At 43.1% G+C, this 23,634-nt stretch overlaps 1 protein-coding gene across 8 annotated transcripts in view; it reads left to right on the top strand.

Moving 5' to 3' along the window:
- LOC137005136 (NACHT, LRR and PYD domains-containing protein 12-like) overlaps positions 1-23,634 on the top strand; it is a 124,631-nt gene that overhangs the window by 65,048 nt on the left and 35,949 nt on the right. For 6 of the 8 annotated variants that reach the window (XR_010892211.1, XM_067365929.1, XM_067365930.1 and 3 more), the window contains exons 2-11: positions 857-918; positions 1,025-1,141; positions 1,229-1,483; positions 1,833-3,623; positions 8,011-8,184; positions 8,419-8,586; positions 8,826-8,999; positions 21,225-21,398; positions 21,472-21,639; positions 21,794-21,967. Coding sequence is in view for 7 of the 8 variants with exons in the window: in XM_067365929.1 (XP_067222030.1) it covers positions 869-918; positions 1,025-1,141; positions 1,229-1,483; positions 1,833-3,623; positions 8,011-8,184; positions 8,419-8,586; positions 8,826-8,999; positions 21,225-21,398; positions 21,472-21,639; positions 21,794-21,967 (3,245 nt within the window). In the remaining variant the exon portion in view is untranslated. The remainder of the gene's footprint in view (positions 1-856; positions 919-1,024; positions 1,142-1,228; positions 1,484-1,832; positions 3,624-8,010; positions 8,185-8,418; positions 8,587-8,825; positions 9,000-21,224; positions 21,399-21,471; positions 21,640-21,793; positions 21,968-23,634) is intronic. The other 2 variants (XM_067365931.1, XM_067365935.1) reach the window with 2 other exon arrangements.

Genomic DNA, 23,634 nt, shown 5'->3' with positions numbered 1-23,634 from the left:
GCGTGGTTTCAGCAACAAGTCGCATGGGCTCCAACTTCGTCCCGCCTCTTTGCCCATTTTCAGTTATCCGGGAGTGACGTGCGGTGATGCGCTGCTAAGATGGCCGCGGCCTCATTTGCACGTCAAAACTGATGTTCAGAACTCTATGGGTGACGTCACGGACACTACGTCCATATTTTTTTACAGTCTATGGTTCCAATACTCAAGAACGCAAGAACAGAGGATGCATGAAAGTACCCGGATGTGTTCTTGATATCAAGGATGCATCGAATGCAAACTTGAGGGAATCGAGCCATTAAAAATCCCAGAAGATGCTGCGGCGGTCGATGTAAGGAAGCCTGTAAGCTTTAAAGTTCTCGTGAGATTCCAGCTACAAGCTCGCAAATACGCGACGGCTCGTAAAAGTAAACCGTTTGTTTTGCTTAATTTTAATAAAGTGATAAACTGAAGAAAGCCTGCAATTGAGAAACAGCCCTAGTGTATATATGGCTTGTTAAGTCGTGACGTAAGGAACGCCGTTTCCGGGTCCAAGCCTCGACTCGTTTTCACTTGAGAATGCCATCGACGGCCGTTTATGAGCGCTATTTATTCATTTTAAACATCAATCATTTTAAAAAGTTAAGCATTTTAAATACTTACAGTCTACACAACAGTCCCAGCTAACACAGTTACGTTGTGACGACGTCACTGGACCGGTGTTACAATATATTCGGTTCCTGAAATATTCTGTTCCACTGGGTGGCGCTTACGCGAATATTCATGATATCTTTCTATTGTGGGCATGTCCTTGAGACAACGCGCAAGCGAATGGAACTGAAAATATTAATATTATCATTTGCACTACATTTTCATTAAGACCCAGTGACTAATGGACGACGTAGAAGGTTTAAAAGATGGAGAATTTTCTCCAAGAAGCAGGTATGTTACTGATGGCAGCAAATTCAAAATCACAGTGACATACAGTCAAATAAAAAAAAGCTTCACAATATCAAATTGTTATTTGTTATTTACTGTGTTATTTAAGATCAAGAAAGCGATCAAAATCAGTCTCTTCAGAATCCAGCTTCCTGTCTTTGAAAAGCAACCATTCTATTGTTGACCCTCCAAACTTAAAAGATGGCATAATGTCACCCGAATGCAGGTGAGATGTGCATCAGTCTAATAGTAATCAAACGGCCAGCATTGTATATGTACTTTCATAACCGATTTTATATCTTGAATTTAATAGTGACAGACAAATAACTGTAAGAGCAGGAAAGAGATCAAGATCAGTCTCTTCAGCACCTAGCTGCCTGTCTATGAAAAGCAACAAGTCTATTGTTGATCCACCCAACTTAAAAGATGACAGAATATCACCTGGAGAAAGCTCAAACTCTTTCTTAACCAGCATGCTGTCCATCAGGAATAACTGGTCTATAGATACATCTGACATGGAGAAAGAGGGACCCATGGTACCACAACAAAGGTCCGTCATTTTGTCCAAGTAATAAGTCTTCTGCAATTTGTTTAACAAATGAAGAGTTTCGTTGCAAAACGAGATAACTCCGTTTTTAACATTTTTGTCAAAACATGTTTATTATTATGTTATCATGTTATTATTTTGTTTTATGGTGCTACTTAGCTGTATTTTTTAAGTTATGAAGGTTTAAATCAAAACAAACCAACTGCAGTTGAATTGATATTAATTGGAATGCACAACCAAAAAACAAGATTTTTGAAAAATTAAAAAAACGGAGTTATCTCGTTTTGCAACGAAACTCTTCAAATACTGAATAACAAATTAAATGGAAAATAAGTATAACTAATTATTACCTTAATTGTTGTTTCATCAGCTTTGAATCTAAACATGATGGGAAATCTGTTTTAGAGAAATTCAAATCAAATATGCAAGAGAAATTTCATTGTTTGCATGAGGGAACAGCAAATCAGGGAAACCTGAGAGTCCTCAATGAGATATACACAAAGGTCTACATCACAGAGGATGGAGGTGGAGAAGTCAGTAGTGAACATGATATCAGACAGGTTGAAACGGCATTTAGGAGAGCAACAACAGAAGAATCACCAATCAACCTAAATTACATCTTCAAACCATTACCTGGACAAGACAAACCCATCAGAACTGTGTTGACTAAAGGAGTTGCTGGCATTGGAAAAACAGTCTCTGTGCAGAAATTCATTTTGGACTGGGCTGACGGGAAAGCGAATCAGGACGTTCACCTCATATTTCTACTTCCTTTCAGAGAGCTCAATTTTATGAAGAATCAAAGTCTCAGTCTCTTGGGACTTATCAATATATTTTTCATTGAAACAAAAGAATTGGAAATAATCCGTGATAAATATAACATTTACTTTATTTTGGATGGTTTGGATGAGTGTCGTCTGTCTCTGGATTTTCAGAACAATGTGAGGTTGTGTGATGTGACTGAATCAGCTTCAGTGGATGTGCTGCTGACGAACCTCATTGTGGGGAATCTGCTTCCCTCTGCTCTCATCTGGATCACCTCCAGACCAGCAGCAGCTGATCTCATCCCCTCTGAGTGTGTTGATCGAGTGACAGAGGTACGAGGCTTCAATGACCCACAGAAGGAAGAATACTTCAGGAAGAGAATCCCTGATCAGAGTCTGGCCGATAAAATCATCTCACATCTGAAGTCATCGAGGAGCCTCTACATCATGTGCCACATCCCAGTGTTCTGCTGGATCTCAGCCACTGTTCTAGGGAAGATGCTGAATGGAGCAGAGAATGGAGAGATTCCCAAGACTCTCACTCAGATGTACACTCACTTCCTTATCTTTCAGACCAACATCAAACATGAAAAGGACTATGAGATGAAAGTAAATGATGAAGACATGATTCTTAAACTGGGGAAACTGGCTTTCCAGCAGCTTATGGAAGGCAATCTGATCTTCTATGAAGAAGATCTGAGAGAGTGTGACATTGATGTGACAGAAGCATCAGTGTACTCAGGATTGTTTACTCAGATCTTCAGAGAGGAGTTTGGACTTTGTCAGAAGAAAGTCTACTGCTTTGTTCATCTGACTATTCAGGAACATCTGGCAGCCCTGTATGTGTATGTCTCCTTCATGAATAATAAGATAAATGTATTTGATCAAAATACTACACCATTTTTGTTCTCAAATTCAGGAAATGTTCTATCTGACCTGCTTAAAATTGCTGTTGATAAAGCCCTGGCCAGTGTAAATGGACATCTGGATATATTCCTCCGTTTTTTTCTGGGCCTCTCCTTGGAGTCCAGTCTGACTCTCTTAAAAGGCCTTCTCAAACAACCAGAAAGTAGCTCCCGATGCATAGAGAAAACCATTAAGTACATTAAAAACAAGATCATGGGCAATCTTTCTCCAGAGAAGTCCATAAATCTGTTCCACTGTCTGAATGAACTGGGTGATCATTCTCTTATAAAGGAAGTTCAGCATTTTCTTAGTTCTGGAACAATAAGAGGAGCAAGACTTTCACCATCACAGTGGTCAGCTGTCGCCTTTGTGTTGCTGACCTCAGCAGAGCTAGATGTGTTTCACATGAGCAAGTATGCCAGAATGTGCAGTGACATTGATGAAGTTCTTGTGAGGCTGCTGCCTGTGATTGAAGCATCTAAAACAGCCCAGTAAGTATACCACTTTTGGTAGTTTTAATATGACAACAATCTTTCTAGTTAATAACAAGTCTATAAAATTACTTTAATTAATTAATAATTAAATAACGCAATTTTCATCCCGGTACCGGGTTTACGACTTTAAGAGGATGAATTCATTTTATTTTTTCTTTACCTGCATGGACAACAAAAATTAATTGCTATTGAAGATTTCAATCAATAATGGTTTAGACTAGGGATGGGCGATATGGCCTAAAAAAATTATCACGATAATTTCAGGTATTTATTGCGATAACGATACCAATGGCGATAATATATATATATATATATATATATATATATATATATATATATATATATATATATATATATATATATATATATATATAATTTTGACGGACAGTAAAAAATCTGTCATAATCAATTATTGCCCGTCATTTTAATTTTTATATTATAATGATACGACATTTAATAGCTTCTGATTGACCATAAACTTGATAGTCAGCAAGAAAAATAACAAAACGAACTGGATTAGAAACTGAATTATGTAAGTATAAGTAGGCTATCATAACTTTTATTATAAAATATATTATTATAAAATATACCTAAACTGAGTGCTTGCCTGTGTTTAATCAAACGCATCATTTTATTCTGGAGACTGAACTCACGCTCTGCTGACACACTGGAGCGCACTCACCACCTACTGGGAATTACATTTACAAGTTACATCAGCCTCAGTAATCTGTCAAAATGACGGCCGGCCTTCATATTTTTTCCGTCTTTGATAAAAACAAAAAAACGGTTAACGCGACCTCTGATATATAGGCTATATATAAGTATATATGTCACACGGGCGCGGTTGTCATGCCGACCGTAACAGCCCTAACTGTATCAAAAAGTAACAATCCCAACTATGTCTTCAGATAGTTTACAAAATACAGCTGTGACGCAGCTCTCCGTGTACGCACTTCGGATGAGTACACACAAATCTCCTCAGTGCACACAAGTTCTCTTTTGCATCTTACAGTTGAATGTTTAAAGTGGCAAGGTTTAAATGAGTTTACAGTAGCAACGTGAGAAGTTCAGGTCTCGCCTGCACTCGCGCGCTATCAACACTCGGTTGATGATGGCGTGAATGACATACGACTCATTCATTGAACATTTGTTTATAGTGATTATGGTAGTTTGCTCCGCATCTGATTTTCTATAACCAACCAGTTCCAAATTGTGGAGGTAGCTCCTCGCTTAACAACAAGATGTTCTTCAGCCTCACGTCTGCCTTTCGTCATGCTTGTTTTAACTCCGCACGTGAACAGTGAATCGGTCGTGCACAAAACTACGTCAACATCTAGACTTATCGTAATTATCGCGAGGAGACAAATTTTTATCGTGAGGAGAATTTTCAACGGTATTTATCGCAAACGATAATATCGCCCATCCCTAGTTTAGACACATTAACAACTCATGCAACCAACCCTCTGAAAGTCTCAGTTCAGAATTTTTTGTATTTTTTATATATATATATATATATATATATATATATATATATATATATATATATATAAAATAAGAAAACCTGTCTATGAAAACATGAACACATGATTAGAACACTGTTAGATTATGATTATGATGCAGCAATGTTATTAAAAAAGATGCATCTAAAAAGTGGTGAGAGTGAAGAGTGACTTTATGCCAATAAACTGAAGCCCGTTCTATGACACATCCTATGATATTAATCAGATAACAGATATATAACATAGACGTAACATTTCAACTTGTAACTGCACAAAAGGATGCAAATGCCAGTGAACTTTTAAGTTACTCGCTATAGTGAGAGTGAGAGAGAGCTCCCGCCATGATGCGCTTTCATAACAGTGCCCTGAAACATGGGCAAGTACAGAATTTACTATAGATTTCTATAAAGTTTGCATTATAATACTATGTTTATTGCAGATTTGTGCTATATTTTCATCTGCATTATTAAGTGATTCCATAAATTGCCTGAGCGTATGAATTATGCCATTGAACAAATATGATGAAAAAAGCACTGCTGCATTATTATAACATCAGCATTTTTATTTATTTATTTATTTCTTAAAGAAACATCTAAAAGCAATATGACCGTCTCTCAAATAAGTCAATATCAGGCATTGCATTTGAGCATGAAACTAAACACTGATATGCAGCGCATTCAGCAGGATAATAAATGTTGATATCCCAACGCATCATAAATTAGATTAATCAGATGTAGCTATTACAACTTTCATCTGCAAAAACTTTGCGAATGCAAATGTAAGCTTGACCGAAAGTGTAACTAAAAGTTGCGCTTTTAAAACACAGCCAACGAAAGCACAACAAATTCACATTCCATTAGGCTACATTAGTGTCACTATTGTAATTGTTTTATTTATTCTAATATTTCAGCAATATTTTGGATTCAATTTGCACTTTCTGATCAACCAAAATGTTATTTTTGTTACAAATGCTGTGTTGCTGCCACAGGGATGAGGCATAAACTGACTTCAAACAAAATAGGGTATTTATTAAAACAATGAACAGAACAGCAAACACTTCTAAGACACAATACTAACAACATAACATTAAGAACGAAAAGGGAGTGCAAGGAGTGAGTCCAACTTAAAGGGAGTGCTGATGATGATACACAGGTGCAGGGAATCCAGGGATGGCGGGAAAGTTGACGAGGGAAGTGCAAACAGGTGATGACAGGGAGGAACATGGGAAATGGAGTGAAAATCACTGATGATTATTGCTAAATTAGTTATGAATAGAATTTAAAGGATATTTTCAGCACAAGATAAGCTTTCTGTATTTTCATCCATCTTGTCAAAGTGAAGCCAGACATCACTGGGTGACTTCAAGGCCATTCTCTCTCTTCTCACGTCTTTTGACGCATGCTGTGGCAAGCTAAACAATCAAAGCTCAGGGCGCCGCCCCAAATGCTGCTATAACCAATCAACATGATCGATCTTCACTGTCATGGTCAAGTACTCGAGTACTCGATCGCTGTTGCACATCCCTGATATATATATTAGGGCTGTCAATGTTAAGGCATTTACGTGATTAATGCGATTAATTAAAAATTACGGAAACATGTGAAATTGCGTCACAACGTAATTTACGTCACACAGTTAGATGATCTTAAAGTCCATGCTGATTATATCAGAGATGGCAGATAGAATTATTCATTCCAGTGTCTATTTTCTTTAAAACATAAACTCTCAGTCATATTATGTCATTGTATCTGAAGAGCGCGAGCGCGAGCCCTCCTGCTGTACATTCCACTGCTGTATGGCCAGATGATATGAAAAATGTGTTCTCGGCTGGATAAAGCAAACCAGCTTTATGCTATGAAAGTTTTGATGGATAAGAATAGCAATCAAAGTAAAGACAATTGCAGTTATGCACAGAAGCGCGCATGAGTCTGTTATATTGAGGGGCAAACAAATCATGTATGAGCGCTCTCGACGCACTGACCGCACATTGTATTTATGCACAGACACATTTCAGTACATTCACGTTGTTTTCACACACATTCAGGATAATGTTTGTATTTGTCCTGTGTATGTTGCTGTGTACTTTAAAATATATGCAGGTCAAGGCAGTTGGTTTAGGTTTTTTGGCATCTCCATGTGGTCCTGTTCAGTATCGCAACTTGACTTTTTTAAAATGTAAAAAAGCTCTTTGCTGTTGCACATATACACTGTGAATTCTGAAACGTTTTTTGCTGTTATTTTTTTTATTGGTGTTTTAGTGTACATAAATGTATGAAATCATATAATTTGGTTATTTGGTGTCCTTTTTTGGAAAGACATCTAAATTTACCTTAAAAAAGCTGAAAAATACAGTTTTGTGAAAATCTGATGGTTTACTTTGCTGGATATAAGCAATGATGGCAAAATGGACATGTTAAACACGATAAATGGTGTGTGCTTAATTTCACGATAAGTGTGCGATTAATCACGATTAATTGCTCACCCTTAATCGTGATTAATCGCACACTTATAAAAGTAAAAAATAAATAATAATCTATTGACAGCCCTAATATATATTACTTACCTGTCTTACTCCTTGTAAGAATGATATTTTTTTTTTTTTTTTTTTTTTTTTTTTGGTCAGGTAATCTAAACCAACTGTGCTCTGAATTAACTGAAATTACAAGCTTCTGAAATTGGTTTATAATCCATTATTCTATCTATTCAAGCTACTTTTTTTTTTCTTGAAACAGCAAAGTCAAATGCTATAATCTTAGTCTTATGCAGTTTAAAGCAAACTCTTCAATAGTATAGTAACTATTTACACAGCCTTTTAGATTTTTTTAACTGCAGCTGCAGATTTCATTTAATTGCATTCACTGTAATGACGTTTTTTTCTTGTACAGTCTTCATTATTGTATACTGTCAAAGAAGTGTTGTGCAGCTTTGGCCTCAGCTCTCAGTTCAAAAAGCTCCTGTCTTAAGGAGCTGAACTTGAATGGGAATGGACTTCAAGATGAAGGAGCAACAGATCTCTTTTTTGGTCTGGAAAGTCCGCATTGTAAACTTGAGATACTGAGGTAAGTACAGTATATGCAAGTTTTGCGACCCTTACAGAACATGAGACAGGGACCCCCTCACAAGCTATCGTCTGTAATGAAGCTGAAAAAAAAAAAGCTTTAGGTAGATTTAGGAGTGGGAAATTAATTGTAATTTATTTATTTTGTATGTTTACACTATTTGCCATTTGTCTATTATTATTATAATTTATCACATTTGTTTGTGTCTTCAATATGTCATTTGTTTTCCCACAGGCTTGCAAACTGTAAACTGACAGACAAAAGCTGTTCTGTTTTGGCTGTTGCATGTAAATTCTCGAGCTTGAAAGAGCTCAGCCTGAATTGCAATAACCTGCAGGACACAGGAGTAAAGCATCTTGCTGCTGGATTGCAGAGTCTGTACTGTAAATTGGAGATACTTAAGTAAGATTATCTATTTAAGACCAAGACAGATTAGATCAAGGAAGCAAAACCAATAATGAAACTAATTAAGGATGTATTTATTGCTTATTTGAAAGTTTTCAAACATTAGAATCAGTAATCATCATCTACTTCAACTCAGTACGGTCACTGAAAAAAAATACTGAGAAGAAAAATAATAATAATTTAAGACATTCTATAGATGAGTTGGCTAGTAACACTTGTCATTGTTCTCTCTGCAGGCTATGTAAGTGTGGCTTTACTGATGAAGGTTGTGCTGCTCTGGCCTTAGCTTTGAATTCTAACCCTTCCCACCTGAGAGAAGCTTATCTGGATAAGAATGAGCTTGGAGACAAAGGAGTTAATCTGCTTTCAGAGGCATTGAAGAATCCTTGCTGTAAACTGGAGATACTGGGGTAAAATAATCTCTCTTAAAGCTCCTATATGGGCCATTCTACAGAATTGGTGCAACATCAAGAGTTGGAAAAGTCTTGAAAAATATGTGTCCTTTTCCACAAACTTTGTATGTGTGCAAATTGTATAATATCCAAGCTACACATTTCTAGTAATTGTGCAGTTAATTTTCATATTGTATTTTCAGAAAGTTTTGAAATATATTTTTCCTCTCCCCAAATTTGTCACTACCGAAACATAATAATAAATAATTTAATAAGAAGTGTTATATTGACCTATTAACATATTGTTTACATTTACCTCGTAAATATAGTTTTTACTATTTTTAAAAAAAAAAACGTTTTCACAGATAAATCAATAACAATTGAGCGTGCATAGACAGTGCTTGAGGGCGCTGCCTGTGTGTTTGTCTGTTGTTTACTGTGAGCGTCTCCCTATCAGGACGCTCCGTTCTCCTTTGGCACTCTTCTCGAGGGAAGAGGTGTCCGCATCTGTGCCTGGTGATTCTGGCCTCGTTTTTGCTGAGGCAAAACGGCGGCTGCAATCATAGGGCTTGCAAGTGAGCTCGTTGGGAAGTTTGAGAAAGCTGTATTCTCAACTCCCCCGGGGCTGACGAGGATGGGTTGTTGGATGACGATGATGTCCGTGTTTGACATCATCAAGTCCAGCAGCGAGTGCTCCTCTGGCCGCTGTGTTTGCGGAGCTGCTGGTGTTTTTGGGACACGCTTTTCAGCAGGCTGCAGCTACCGTGAGAGCGCATTAAGAAAGGGGCCGTGCGCGGACGGCTCGACGATTGGTTCCTTTCTGTCCATGAACGCTGCAGTCTGTAATTGATCCACCAGCTACAAAAGGGCGATTTATATCTACCCTCTCCTCTTCTTCTTTCGCCTCCTATATATATATATATATATAATATATATATATATGTTTTTTATATGCATGTATATATATTTTATAGACATATATCATGCTTAGATACTTCTTATGGTCAGACTGATGGCTGGGCCCATAGTGATTATTTCTGTCTGCCTGCTTTTTCGGTTTGATCACTATCAAATCGAAAAAGCGGGGCGACAGAAATAATATTCTAATATAGAAAATATTGAAGACACCTGGTGCCACACTCTAATCAGCTAATTAACTAAAAACACCTGCAAAGGCCTTTAAATGGTCTCTCAGTGTAGTTCTGTAGGCTACACAATCATGGATAAGACTGCTGACTTGACAGTTGTCCAAAAAACATCCATTGACCCCTTGCACAAGGAGGGCAAGACACAAAAGGTCATTGCAAAAGAGGCTGGCTGTTCACAGAGCTCTGTGTCCAAGCACATTAATAGAGAGGCGAAGGGAAGGAAAAGATGTGGTAGAAAAAAGTGTACAAGCAATAGGGATAACCGCACCCTGGAGAGGATTGTGAAACAAAAACCTTTCAAAAATGTGGGGGGGAGATTCACAAAGAGTGGACTGCAGCTGGAGTCATTTCTTCAAGAACCACTAAGCACAGCCGTATGCAAGACATGGGTTTCAGCTGTCACATTCCTTGTGTCAAGCCAATCTTGAACAACAGACAGTGTCAGAAGCGTCTCGCCTGGGCTAAAGACAAAAAGGACTGGACTCCTGCTGAGTGATCCAAAGTTATGTTTGCTGATGAAAGTAAATTTTGCATTTCTTTTGGAAATCAGGGTCCCAGAGGCTGGAGGAGGAGAGGAGAGGCACACAATCCACATTGCTTGAGGTCCAGTGTAAAGTTTCCACAGTCAGTGATGGTTTGGGGTGCCATGTCATCTGCTGGTGTTGGTCCACTGTGTTTTCTGAGGTCCAAGGTCAACACAGCTGTATACCAGGAAGTTTTAGAGCACTTCATGCTTCCTGCTGCTGACCAACTTTATGGAGATGCAGATGTCATTTTCCAACAGGACTTGGCACCTGCACACAGTGCCAAAGCAACCAGTACCTGGTTTAAGGACCATGGTATCCCTGTTCTTAATTGGCCAGCAAACTCGCCTGACCTTAACCCCATAGAAAATCTATGGGGTATTGTGAAGAGGAAGATGCGATATGCCAGACCCAACAATGCAGAAGAGCTGAAGGCCAATATCAGAGCAACCTGGGCTCTCATAGCACCTGAGCAGTGCCACAGGCTGATCGACTCCATGCCACGCTGCATTGCTGCAGTAATTCAGGCAAAAGGAGACCCAACTAAGTATTGAGTGCTGTACATGCTCATACTTTTCATGTTCATACTTTTCAGTTGGCCAAAATTTCTAAAAATCCTTTCTTTGTATTGGTCTTGAGTAATATTCTAATTTTCTGAGATAATGAATTTGGGATTTTCCTTAGTTGTCAGTTATAATCATCAAAATTAAAAGAAATAAACATTTGAAATACATCAGTCTGTGTGTAATGAATATAATGAATATAATATAAAAGTTTCACTTTTTGAATGGAATTAGTGAAATAAATCAACTTTTTGATGATATTCTAATTATATGACCAGCACCTGTATATATACCTAGATTCTATCCTTTCATGTGAAAAAGTAAAGGAGTATTAGGAATCTTTGGTTTTTGAGCCACAGGAAGATAAGATGGGTCTATATTTTATGTTCCTTGGAAAAGTTGGTCCCAGATGCCTTGAGCGCCCTTAGTAGGCTTTCTACGGAAGGCCTCTTTGAGGCTCAGCTTGGGCTGTTGGCCATAGGGAATGCTGTCACTGACAGCCTGGTTTGACCCGGGGGTGAGTTACTAAGCATTTCCTTCGAAACTGTTTGACATTTGTCAGCCATATTATTTGGCATGCACTCTCCTTAAGCATGGTGGCGTGGGTATATCGTACCCCATAGCGTTTCAAATGCAGAGCGAGTTCCCTTGCGAAAGGGAACGTCTCAGGTTACGTATGTAATCATGGTTCCCTGAGAACCAGGGAACGAGACTCTGCGTTTCCTTGCTATGCTTCGGGCTGCCTGCAGAACAGTTCCTCAAGACGATAGATACTGACTGCTTCTCCAGGCACTCCTTTTATACTTCCAGGTCGTGCCATATTACGTCATAGGCTGTCGCCAGCCAATAGGGATTGGAGTTGTTGAATAGTTGGCTTTCAGACACCAGGTCACGTGTGACGTTCCCCATAGCGTTTCAAACGCAGAGTCTCGTTCCCTGGTTCTCAGGAAACCATGGTTACATATGTAACCTGAGACGTTTTTCGGTAGTGACTGCACATTTTTGACAGTAATGTGGTGTTAGCCACCACATCACAATACACAGTATGATGATGAGTGACTTCAGGTGCGGGTGATGATAATGACGTGCAGGTGCAGGACAGAAGGGATGCCGGGAAACGTAGTGCTGGAACTGGTGACTGTGACATTTAACTTCAATTTTTAAAAAAAAAAAAAAAAAAGAATCAAAAATATATTTTTAAAAACAACAGTGGAAAAAAATGCAAAAATTATTTCAATATCATTTTCATAAGTTGAAATTAGGGGGTTAGGGTTCAGGACAGCCACCTCTCAGTAAATTATAATTTTATATATGAGGAGCTCTTTTCCAAAACGCTATAAATCCATTTTAATAGTTTTCATGAAAATGACTTTTTTTTTTTTTTTTCCTAGACCCATACATTTTGTTAATATTCAATTTATCCTGTTAAAATGGTCTATTGGCTCAGTCTGAACATGTTAAACAATGATTGTTAAATGAAACAACAATATTGCTGATTATAAATTCAAAGTATTTTGTTTGTTTGTTTCAAAATGCTACAAATCTATCCTTTTTTTTTCAAAAAATTGTCGGTTTTTATTAAAAAAAAAAAAAAAAAAAAAAAAAACAAGAGAACGTCTAGGTTACTAGTGTAACCCCCGTTCCCAGAAGGAGGGAACGGAGACGTTACGTCGATACTGACGTAATGGGGTCTCGCTAGGGAGCCCAATCACCTCCAAGGATACAAAACAAGCCAATGGGAATTGGCCTGTGAGATTTACATGCCGGACCCCTCCCCCGGCATCCGGGTATAAATAGGGCCGGCATACTCACCTTCATTCATATTTTTGCTGAGGAGCCGAGACAGGTATCTGGCCGCTCAGCGGTGGCTCAAAGCTATGGCAGGGGAACGTAACGTCTCCGTTCCCTCCTTCTGGGAACGGGGGTTACACTAGTAATCTAGACGTTCCCATTCAGTCAGTCACGTTCGACGTTACGTCGATACTGACGTAATGGGGTCCCGTGGAAAACGCCATAGCAACTAAACCACGTTACGAGTGTTAGGGAGGCAGGTGCTGGCAGGCTGAGGCGTGCCAATGCAAGTGCGGCCCATACTCGCAACCCTCCAGCGCCCAGAGTAAGCCCAGGAATGTCTTCCATACCAGCGGGATGGAGAGGACAGGGTGTTACCGTGGAGAAGTCGAAGCTGCTGTTCCTACCCCACGGGGAAGAGTGCTTCGGAACTCAATCCCTCGTTTTTCAGCAACGACAAAAACGCCAGAAAAGCGTTCCCCGAGGAGGGGAAAGCTACGGAGACCACACCCTGCCCGAAGGGAGGTAACGTGTGGAAGACACATATGGACTGGTCTGAGAACAGTAACGCATATGGAAGATCTCTGATGTAGGTCCTACCTTCCGGGAGGAACGGCTAGCAATCAGAGACGGGGCAAAGCGAAGCCGCCCAGGGAAAGACACGGGTTTACCGTCAGGGAAACCTTACCGTGGACAATCACATATGGGATTACCCGAGGGGAATCACAGCATATGGGCATCTAGCCCAGTACAAGGGCAGACCAACTGGGCATACACACAAGTACTGGACCTGGCGCCTGACGCCTCCGCCGCGTCTGGCTGCCGTAGGATGCAGGAGGAACTCCACAGGGTTCGCCGTTACGGGGAACTGAACTGAGGAGTGGAAAAAGTGCTCGCATTCCCTCTCCCAAGGGAAATGGCACAGCAAGCGAACACCCATGGCTATCTACGAGTAGACAGCACACGGGTGGACACCGGTTCCACTCGGAGGTTATAATACCTCGCGAATGTATTCGGTGTCGCCCAGCCTGCAGATGTCTGCAACAGAGGCGCCGTGCGCCAACGCCCAGGAAGAAGCAACACCCCGAGTGGAGTGAGCTCGCAACCCGAGGGGGCACGGCTCACCTTGGGACTGGTACGCCAAGGCGATGGCATCCACTATCCAGTGGGCCAACCTCTGTTTGGAGACAGCCTTTCCCTTCTGCTGACCTCCAAAACAGACAAAGAGCTGCTCAGAGCTTCTGAAGCTCTGCGTGCGGTCCACGTAAAAGCGCAGGGCACGAACGGGACACAGCAACGCAAGGGCTGGGTCTGCCTCCTCCGGGGGCAGTGCTTGCAGGTTCACCACCTGGTCCCTGAAGGGAGTTGTGGGAACCTTGGGCACATATCCAGGCCGGGGTCTCAAGATCACGTGAGAGTAGTCCGGCCCGAATTCCAGGCACGAATCGCTGACCGAAAACGCTTGCAGGTCCCCAACCCTCTTGAAGGAGGCGAGCGCGGTCAGGAGCACTGTCTTGAGAGACAGATGTTTCAGCTCAGCTGACTCGAGGGGCTCGAAGGGAGCTCTCCGAAGGCCCGAGAGGGCGATGGAGAGATCCCAGGAGGGAATGAGGCGAGGCCTAGGGGGATTTAACCTCCTGGCGCCTCTGAGGAACCTGATGATCAGGTCGTGCTTTCCTAGTGACTTGCCATCAAGCACATCGTGATGCGCTGCGATGGCGGCCACATAGACCTTCAGGGTGGAAGGGGACAGCCTCCGTTCCAAACCCTCTTGAAGGAAGGAAAGCACAACACCGACCGGGCATTTCCGGGGGTCCTCCCGGCGGGAGGAACACCACTCAACGAACAGACTCCACTTCATGGCATAGGCGTGCCTCGTAGAGGGGGCTCTGGCCGAAGTGATGGTGTCGACTACCGCGGACGGTAGGCCACTCAAGTCTGCCGCGTCCCGTCCAGGAACCACACGTGGAGGTTCCAGAGATCGGGCCGCGGGTGCCATATGGTGCAACAACATGCCTGGACACTTGTACTAGGGGCACCCCGGCCCGTAGAAAAGCAAGGTCCGACCACGGGCTGAATGTGCGGCGACACTCCGGAGTGATGACCACACGGAGTGAGCCGCGGTGCCATGCCCACCTCGGGACTCGGTTGTGAAGCCAGTGCTGGAGCGGTCTCATATGGAGCAATCCGAGCGGCGTGACCGCGGCTGCGGATGCCATATGCCCCAGGAGCCTCTGAAATTGTTTCAGTGGGACCGCTGTTTTCCGCGAGAACGAGTTCAGGCAGTTCAGCACCGACTGTGCACGCTCGTTGGTGAGACGCGCTGTCATGTTGACCGAGTCCAGCTCCACACCGAGAAAAGAGATGCTCTGCACGGGGCAGAGCTTGCTCTTCTCCCAGTTGACCCGAAGCCCCAACTGGCTGAGGTGACTGAGCACCAGGTCCCTGTGTTCGCACAACTGCTCTCGCGACTGGGCCAGAATGAGCCAGTCGTCGAGGTAGTTGAGGATGTGAACGCCCACTTCCCTGAGCGGGGCAAGGGCCCCTCTACGACTTTGGTAAAGACGCGAGGAGACAGGGACAGCCCGAAGGGTAGGACCTTGTACTGATATGCCCGCCCCTCGAACGCAAACCGTAGGAACGGTCTGTGTCGAGGAAGGATCGAGACATGAAAGTACGCGTCCTTCAGGTCTATAGCTGCAAACCAATCCCGGGCGTGAACGCACGTGAGAATGCGTTTCACGGTAAGCATCTTGAACGGGAGCTTGTGAAGGGCCCGATTCAAGACACGCAGATCCAGGATCGGTCGTAACCCCCCGCCTTTCTTGGGTACTACGAAGTAAGGGCTGTAAAACCCAGACTTCATCTCGGCTTGAGGGACAGGCTCTATTGCGTCCTTCGCCAAAAGAACCGCAATCTCCGCCCGCAGGACAGAGGTGTTGGGACCTGTCACCGAGGTGAGCAGAACGCCGCTGAACCTGGGGGGACGCCTGGCGAACTGAATCGCGTAGCCGAGTCTGATTGTCCGAATGAGCCAACGGGATGGGTTGGGAAGGCGTAGCCACGCCCCCAAGCTCCGTACGAGTGGAACCATCTGGACAACAGAAGTACCCATGGGGGGGCAGCATGGAGCACTGTGGCCCAACTCGGGAGGCAGTGCGTCCCGAAGTCGAGGCTGTGAGTGGGGTCCACTCACATGGCTCAGAGTGGGCAGGGTGGCGTGGGAAGGAGTGGCTGAGAGAGAGGGAGCAAAGGCTCGCTCACCCCCAGCGCAGACCTTCTTATATGACCCAGAGGTTTCGGAAATTGCTCTTTATTGAATAAGTGGGTACCGCTGGCCTCGCGGCCAGTGGCAGAACAGAAAGAAAAAACAACACAGGATTTTCCCCCGGGCCCTGTCCCGGGGGAAGGAGCGGTGCGGTCACCGTCTCCCGAGCAGCATCCAAAACCTCCGGGTCTCCCGTCTCAGGGCCGCTTCTTCGCCTTCTTCTTCTTTTTTGAAGGCGGTTTGGCGGTCTGGGCGGGGGGCGTGGCCTTCCTGCGGGTGGCTCGAGGAGGATGGGAGGGTTCCGACCTCACAGGAGCCTGAACCGCAGGGGGACGCCCTCGGCGAGGAGCAGACGGAGGCACAGCCCGAGGCGGATTGGTGGCATCATCACGCCTGGGCAGGATGTGCTTGATGGCCTACGTCTGCTTCTGCACCGCCGAGAACTGCTGGGCAAAGTCCTCGACGGTGTCGCCGAAGAGGCCGGCCTGGGAGATGGGGGCGTCAAGAAAGCGAGCTTTGTCGACCTCCCTCATCTCAGCCAGGTCCAACCAAAGATGCCGTTCCTGGACCACCAGGGTGGACATCGTTTGACCCAGGGCGTGTGCCGTGACCTTCGTCGCCCGGAGGGCAAGGTCGGTCGCGGCGCGCAGCTCTTGGAGCAACCCTGGTTCAGCACTACCCTTGTGCAGGTCCTTCAGGGCTTTAGCCTGATGGACCTGCAGAATAGCCATGGCGTGCAGGGCAGAAGCCGCCTGTCCAGCAGCGGAGTAAGCCTTGGCAGCGAGAGCGGCCGTGGTCTTACCCGCTTTGGACGGGAGACGCGGACGATTCCGCCAGGTGGCCGCGGACTGCGGGCACAAGTGCACCGCAATCGCACGTTCCACCTGCGGGATGTCCACGTATCCCTTGGCGGCTCCTCCGTCGAGGGTAGTGAGAATGGAGGAGGCAGAAGACCGAAGTCTGGCAGTGTGAGGTGCCAACCAGGTCTTCTGGAGCTCCTCATGCACCTCCGGGAAGAACGGCACTGGGGCGACACTGAGCGCTGCGCCCCGATCCCAGAAACCAGTCATCCAGCCGCGAGCGCTCGGGACACGGTGGAGGGTTCCACTCGAGCCCCAGAGGGCGGAAGCTCGGAGTCATCGTCGGACTCTGAACCGTTCAACCCACTCCCCGATGCAGCGATCGACATCCGATCCTCTTCCGGAGCGCCGAAAGTGACGTGGGGCACCCCCGAAGAGGGCCCCGCGGCAGCAGACGGCATCTCAACGGCACATGGTGTTGCAGAGGAGTGGGAGGTTCGTGGGGGCGGACCCGACGAAGTGGCTCCCACTGTGATCCTCAGATCTCCCAGAGCACTAACCGGGCCGGCGGCCGCTACAGCCGCCGGCGTGGGGTAGTGACAGAGGGGCCTCTCACTTCCGTGTTAAAGAAGGAGAGGCGCGATCTCAACACCAACATGGACATGCCCTCGCAGTGAGGGCATGTACCATTCACGAGCGCTGACTCAGCGTGCGGTCTACCCAGACACGTGAGACAGTGGTCGTGGCCGTCAGAAGAGGTCAGGAAACGACTGCATCCAGAAACACACAGACGAAAAGACATCTTGAAAAAGACGCTGATCGCCCGTGCTTGCTCTTTCAGTATACCTCACCAGCCGAAGCACCCAGGGATGAGTGTAGCACCGTCCTGTGGGCAGCGCGCCGTCACACCCACCGCTGAGCGTGCCTTTCCCACCAGCTGGAGAGACTCGAGCAGCCACCAGAACCGGAACAAAACAGCGAGGTAGCAATTAAAATTGCTGTTTTTAGGACCGTGTCCTATAGCAATAATAATTGCTGTTTTTTGCTCTTTTCCAAAAAAATTCACTCTTTAGAGGTGAAGTGCGCAGATCCGATGCGATCGGCTCCGAAGCAAAAGTATGAATGAAGGTGAGTATGCCGGCCCTATTTATACCCGGATGCCGGGGGAGGGGCCCGGCATGTAAATCTCACAGGCCAATTCCCATTGGCTTGTTTTGTATCCTTGGAGGTGATTGGGCTCCCTAGCGAGACTCCATTACGTCAGTATCGACGTAACGTCGAACGTGACTGACTGAATGGGAACATGCAACATATGACATCAGGGACTCAAACTATAAATTAATATAAATCAAATAAATGCAAATGCATGAAATAAATGACAGCCAAATAAAATAAACCACTAATTAAATAAAACTACAACAATGTTAACCTTACATTCAGATCATTTAGTAACACATTTAGGCTAATAGTCATTCAGTGTCGAACCTGTAAAAAGTAATGATAGTAATGATAACAATATTCAATAGGCAAGTTATTTAGTAATACATTCAAAGTCTTTTTATTTTTTTTTTTTTAGTAAAGTGTCAAACCTGTAACAAGTAGGACAATTTGTCCACTACATATGCATGAAAAAAAAAAAACTAATAATGATAACGATATTCAATAGGCAAGTCATTCAGTAATACATTGGCATTCAGTAAATTGTCAAACATGTAAACAATAGGACCATTGTCCGCTATACATAAAACAAATCACATAGTGTGTGAGATGTGCTTTGAGTGTGTGAGAGGACAGAGAGAGAGTGAGTGTGTGTGTGTGTGTGTGTGTGTGTGTGTGAGAGAGAGTGTGTAAGAAAGAGACAGTGTGTGTAGGTGTGTGTGTATGTGTGTGTGTGTGTGAGAGAGAGAGAGAGAGAGAGAGAGAGCATTGATCACTCTGCATCTTCATCACTATGGCCTGCATTGTCAGTCACCTGATACAGTGCATCATCATAAAAAAGCCCTTCTCACATCAGACACACCTATTGCTCCTAATAGTGCCAGCACATCGCGCTTCTTTGTGGCCTTCACAGAGGTCCGTGCCATAAACGTGAACGTGGCCAAATTGCTGGAGGTTGGCATGGTATTCCTGTGTTAGCAGAATTGTGTCAATTTTCCTTATCTTCTACTCAATTCTGCCAAAGACTCGGTCTGCTGGGAGAAAACTGTGGCCCCTTACTGGAAAGGTATGCTCTATGCCAAGGTTGGGAAAAAACTGACGAAGTTCCATGAGCATGGACACCATGTTCATGTTTTTGTTTTGCCCAAAACAAGAGTCGCTGAACAGCCGAAGCCCCTGGATCTGCTGAGTTTGTCCTGAAGTTGAACCTTGAGGCAGTCATTCAGCGCAGAAGCAATCATATTGCTGTCTTTGCTATTCTCATTCTCCTGCCACACGTAGAGATGGACATCATCTTTTTTCTGGTGACTGTTCTCACCATGGTGCACAACAACACCAAACAGGTACAGATACATCTGCCGTGAGTAATAGGCCTGTCCTATTGGTGGTTTTGCAAGGACCATGATTTGCATCATATCAAAACAGAGGGTCACATGGCCTTCAGCAACCCTGCCTAACAGGTCATAAAACATGCGCGCTCTGTGACGATGCAAGATGAATGATGCAGATTTCATCCACTTCTCTGTCTCAGTTAGGTTTGGATCTGTAATCCTGATCTTGTACTTGGCACAATCAGAGCATGCATCTGTAGCTGTGTGACCGAAGCCAAGATTGAAATCCTTGGAGAACACCGAGTAATAGAGGGAGTAGCTAGTCTGAGCATGGTTTTGAGCCTCAAAGAGCTCATGCATCTTGTGCACATTCAGGTCAATGGGGATATACTTGCGACCTGGTGCTCCTCTCTGCCCATAATGGCTGGCCCTGCAGGTAAAAGACTGGATGCGCTCAACAATGCGTTGCCTTCTCCTGTTGTGCTCCTCACTATGCCGTGCACCACCTCTTCTCTCTGGGCGAGCCTCAGCAGTCTCAGCATAATATTTAGCAACCTGGGACACACAGTCTTTGCTGATGCCTGTGAAAGTAAATTGTTTAGATTGAAATAAAAAGAATTACACACAACTAACTTGCTATTACATACTCTATAAAACAGATTATTAAAATTGTAATACCCAAAACATTGTTTCATTTGATTACTTTGAAATTACGATATTGCTAATTATTCATTAAGTTATTGTATGCTTAATGTTAGTGTCTGTACTTCCATTAGGAAGAAAAATTTATGTTAAAAGTATCACATTCTCACTGATATGTGATAATAATGAATTTCTCTGAATTGCAATGAATTCAGTTCCACTTCCTGTAATTCCAATTCAAATTCAATTCAACATCCTGTAGGGTGAAGTCAATTCAAATTCATTCATTGAACTGTATTAAATTCTGAAATTCTGAATTTTGCACAGCCCTGGCAGGGGTCAGGAACCTCTTTTGCATCAGTAGTTTAGTATTATTATCAGTACTTTCCATGTAACATTAGCATGCTTGTTTACAGCAAGTCTTTGTCGCAAGGAAGAAACCTACAAAACGGTATTAAACTAGGCAATTCTGAAATGAAAATTGTACTCACCAAACACTTTAATGAAGGTCCCCTTGGAAATGGGCACCGTTTAGTTTAGAGTTTCATGACCCTTTAAATATTATTGTGGGATTCAGTAGATGATAGAAGGATCTTAGTAAACATCTAGAATTTGAATACTTAAATGCTTTTTAAACGTGTATTTTTATTTTTTTATTTTTGGTTGTGGGACAGCAGTCTGCACAAATTCTGTAGAATGGCCCATATATCTAAAACATTGTAACATTGTTAAAGGTCAGGAATTAAACAGATAGTCAACCTAAAAAAAAGAAAACTGTCATCATTTACTCATCCTCATGTTACCACATGTTGTTCCAAACCTGTGTGAATTTATTTTTCTGAAGAATCTCTCGCAAATTACTGCTATATCTTTAAACAGTGCATTGTGGTTTATGTGTGAAATGTCTTACACTGAGTTATTCTTTAATATTTTCACCAGTGTTATATATATGTTTATTCTAGTCCAACCTTATGTATCCTTAGCTTAAGTGAAGAGAATGTTATTGTTCTTTCTTCAGTATGACTAGATGTGGTGTGACAGATAAAGGTTGTGCTGCTCTGGCATCAGCTATGGCATCAAACTCCACACACCTGAGAGAACTGGATTTATCTGAGAATAAACTAGGAGACTCAGGAGTGAAGAAGCTCTGTTTTGGGCTTGCGAATCCTCACTGCAAGCTGAAAACACTAAGGTAAGATTCACTACGGTCTGATGGTCCTAATAAAGAGCTGAGAGTGATTACTATATTGTTTGTCCTGCTGCAGGCTGATGTATTGTGGGATCACTCAAGAAGGTTGTGCAGCTCTGACTTCATCTCTGAGATCATCACACATCAGAGATCTGGATCTGTCTGGAAATAAACTTGGAGATTTGGGCATGAAGCAGCTTTCAGCTGGACAGCAAAATCCTTTCTGTAATATTGAGATACTAAAGTAAGATTGTGCTTTTCAGGATCAAACATTACCTTGTCCCCACTCAGACACTTATACATAATAAAAGTACACTGAATTGAGATTGACACTATTAATAGTATCATTAAATTTTTTAGTAACTCACTGCTAATTTACTTTTCATATCTGTCTACAGACTGATGTATTGTGGGGTCACAGATGAATGTTGTGCTGCTCTAGCTTCAGTTATGAAATCAAATGCAACAGATCTAAAAGAGCTCTATCTTGATAAGAACAAGCTCAGTGATTCAGGAGTGAAGGTACTCTCTGCTGCTCTGGAGCATCCTTGCTGTAAACTGGAGACATTAAAGTAAGATTACCTCTCTCATTAGAACCCAGCAAATCTGTCTGAAAAAAAAAAAAAAATCTGAAAAAAATAAGTCTCAAAAATTGCCAGAGAAAACTAAGTTGTACCTAATACACCTCTTACCTGTGGAAAATAATTGTAATGCACAGGTGCATTGCTTTAGAGTCCTTGACAAATTTAAAATGTACTGAGTTGCAACTAAATTGGTTTATTTAAAAAAAAAAAAGTTATTGGTTTATTTAACAAAATTTTACATATATAATTTAAAGGTGGGGTATGTATTTTTTCAACAACACTGTTGGACATTGTTGATATTTGAAATCAACCCAAACAAACCCACTCCTCTCTTCATTGCTCCGCCTCCAAAACTCACCCTCTAATCCTAACCGCCCTGCTCCGAGTCAGTCTTGAACCCCGGCCCATTCGAGACCGACTGACAACGGGCGAGGCGAGTGCACTGACAATGACGCTAAACACAGCATTCTTTAGCGGTCGTCAGTGTGCAGTAGTTTACCTGCTCAAATTTTACTAGCTGGCCACTGTTACACACGCAGTACAACAGTGGGTGTCTGTTTATTACAGCTGACACGCAAGAAAATGCTTCACGAAAAATAAAGTGCAGATGATGAACGAAAGACAAAGAAGCACAAAAACTGAACATACAGTACACAATAGTAAATGCAAACAAGTGTTCGTTGATAGTCGCCAACAACACAACAGCCCCAGACAATCAATGACACTCAAACACAGTTTTACTCACGTGGCACTGAATCAAAGAAGCCTCCGCGTCTGTTTTCAGGCCTTCCCGCTTAGCTCTCTCCAGCGCTGGAAAGCTTTTCTAATATTAATGCTGGTCCTAAGTCAAGTCAAGTCACCTTTATTTATATAGCGCTTTTTACAATGCAGATTGTGTCAAAGCAGCTTTACATTGATAACTGGTACATCATTTTGGCTGCACATCAGCTCTTAAAGAATAGTGTCAATGCAGGCAGATCAAAGCACTGTTGAATAAATGTCAAGAATACTGTTGAATATCAAATCAAGTCAAATGTCAAGTGTCCCCAACTAAGCAAGCCAAAGGCGACAGCGGCAAGGAACCCAAACTGGTGACATCAGGTGGCAAACAAGTGGCAAATAGGTGTTAAAATGGAGAAAAAAACCTTGGGAGAAACCAGGCTTAGTCAGGGGGTCAGTTCTCCTTTGGCGAACAGTGCTTTGTTATGAATCAGGTTGCTGTCATAAGTCTGATAGGATCGCAACAATCAAAGTATTTATTTCAGTTCCATCCAGTTGAGGATCGTATTCATCACGCCGGTATGGACGGTTTGTTGAGGAACTGTGGCACTGGCTGTCGTGTCGATGAGGCCTTCACAATGGATGATCTAGTTGACTCGATCTCTGCTGATACTTCAGGGCTGCGTTGTGGTCGTGTCCAGTTGAGGATCGTATTCATCACGCCGGTATGGACGGTCTGTTGAGGAACTGTGCTACTGGCTGTCGTGTTGATGATGTCTTCACAATTTGTTTGCCCTAGATTGTTTTTTTACAAGATGTAATATAAGTCCTAGGTGTCCCCTGAATGTGTCTGTGAAGTTTCAGCTCAAAATACCCCATAGATTTTTTTTTATTAATTTTTTTAGCTGCCTATTTTGGGGCATCATTAACTATTA

Source organism: Chanodichthys erythropterus, chromosome 17, assembly GCF_024489055.1.
Source record: "Chanodichthys erythropterus isolate Z2021 chromosome 17, ASM2448905v1, whole genome shotgun sequence".
Taxonomy (NCBI): domain Eukaryota; kingdom Metazoa; phylum Chordata; class Actinopteri; order Cypriniformes; family Xenocyprididae; genus Chanodichthys; species Chanodichthys erythropterus.
The sequence above is the reverse complement of the archived record's forward strand: the minus strand, read 5'-3'. Positions and strand labels throughout refer to the sequence as shown.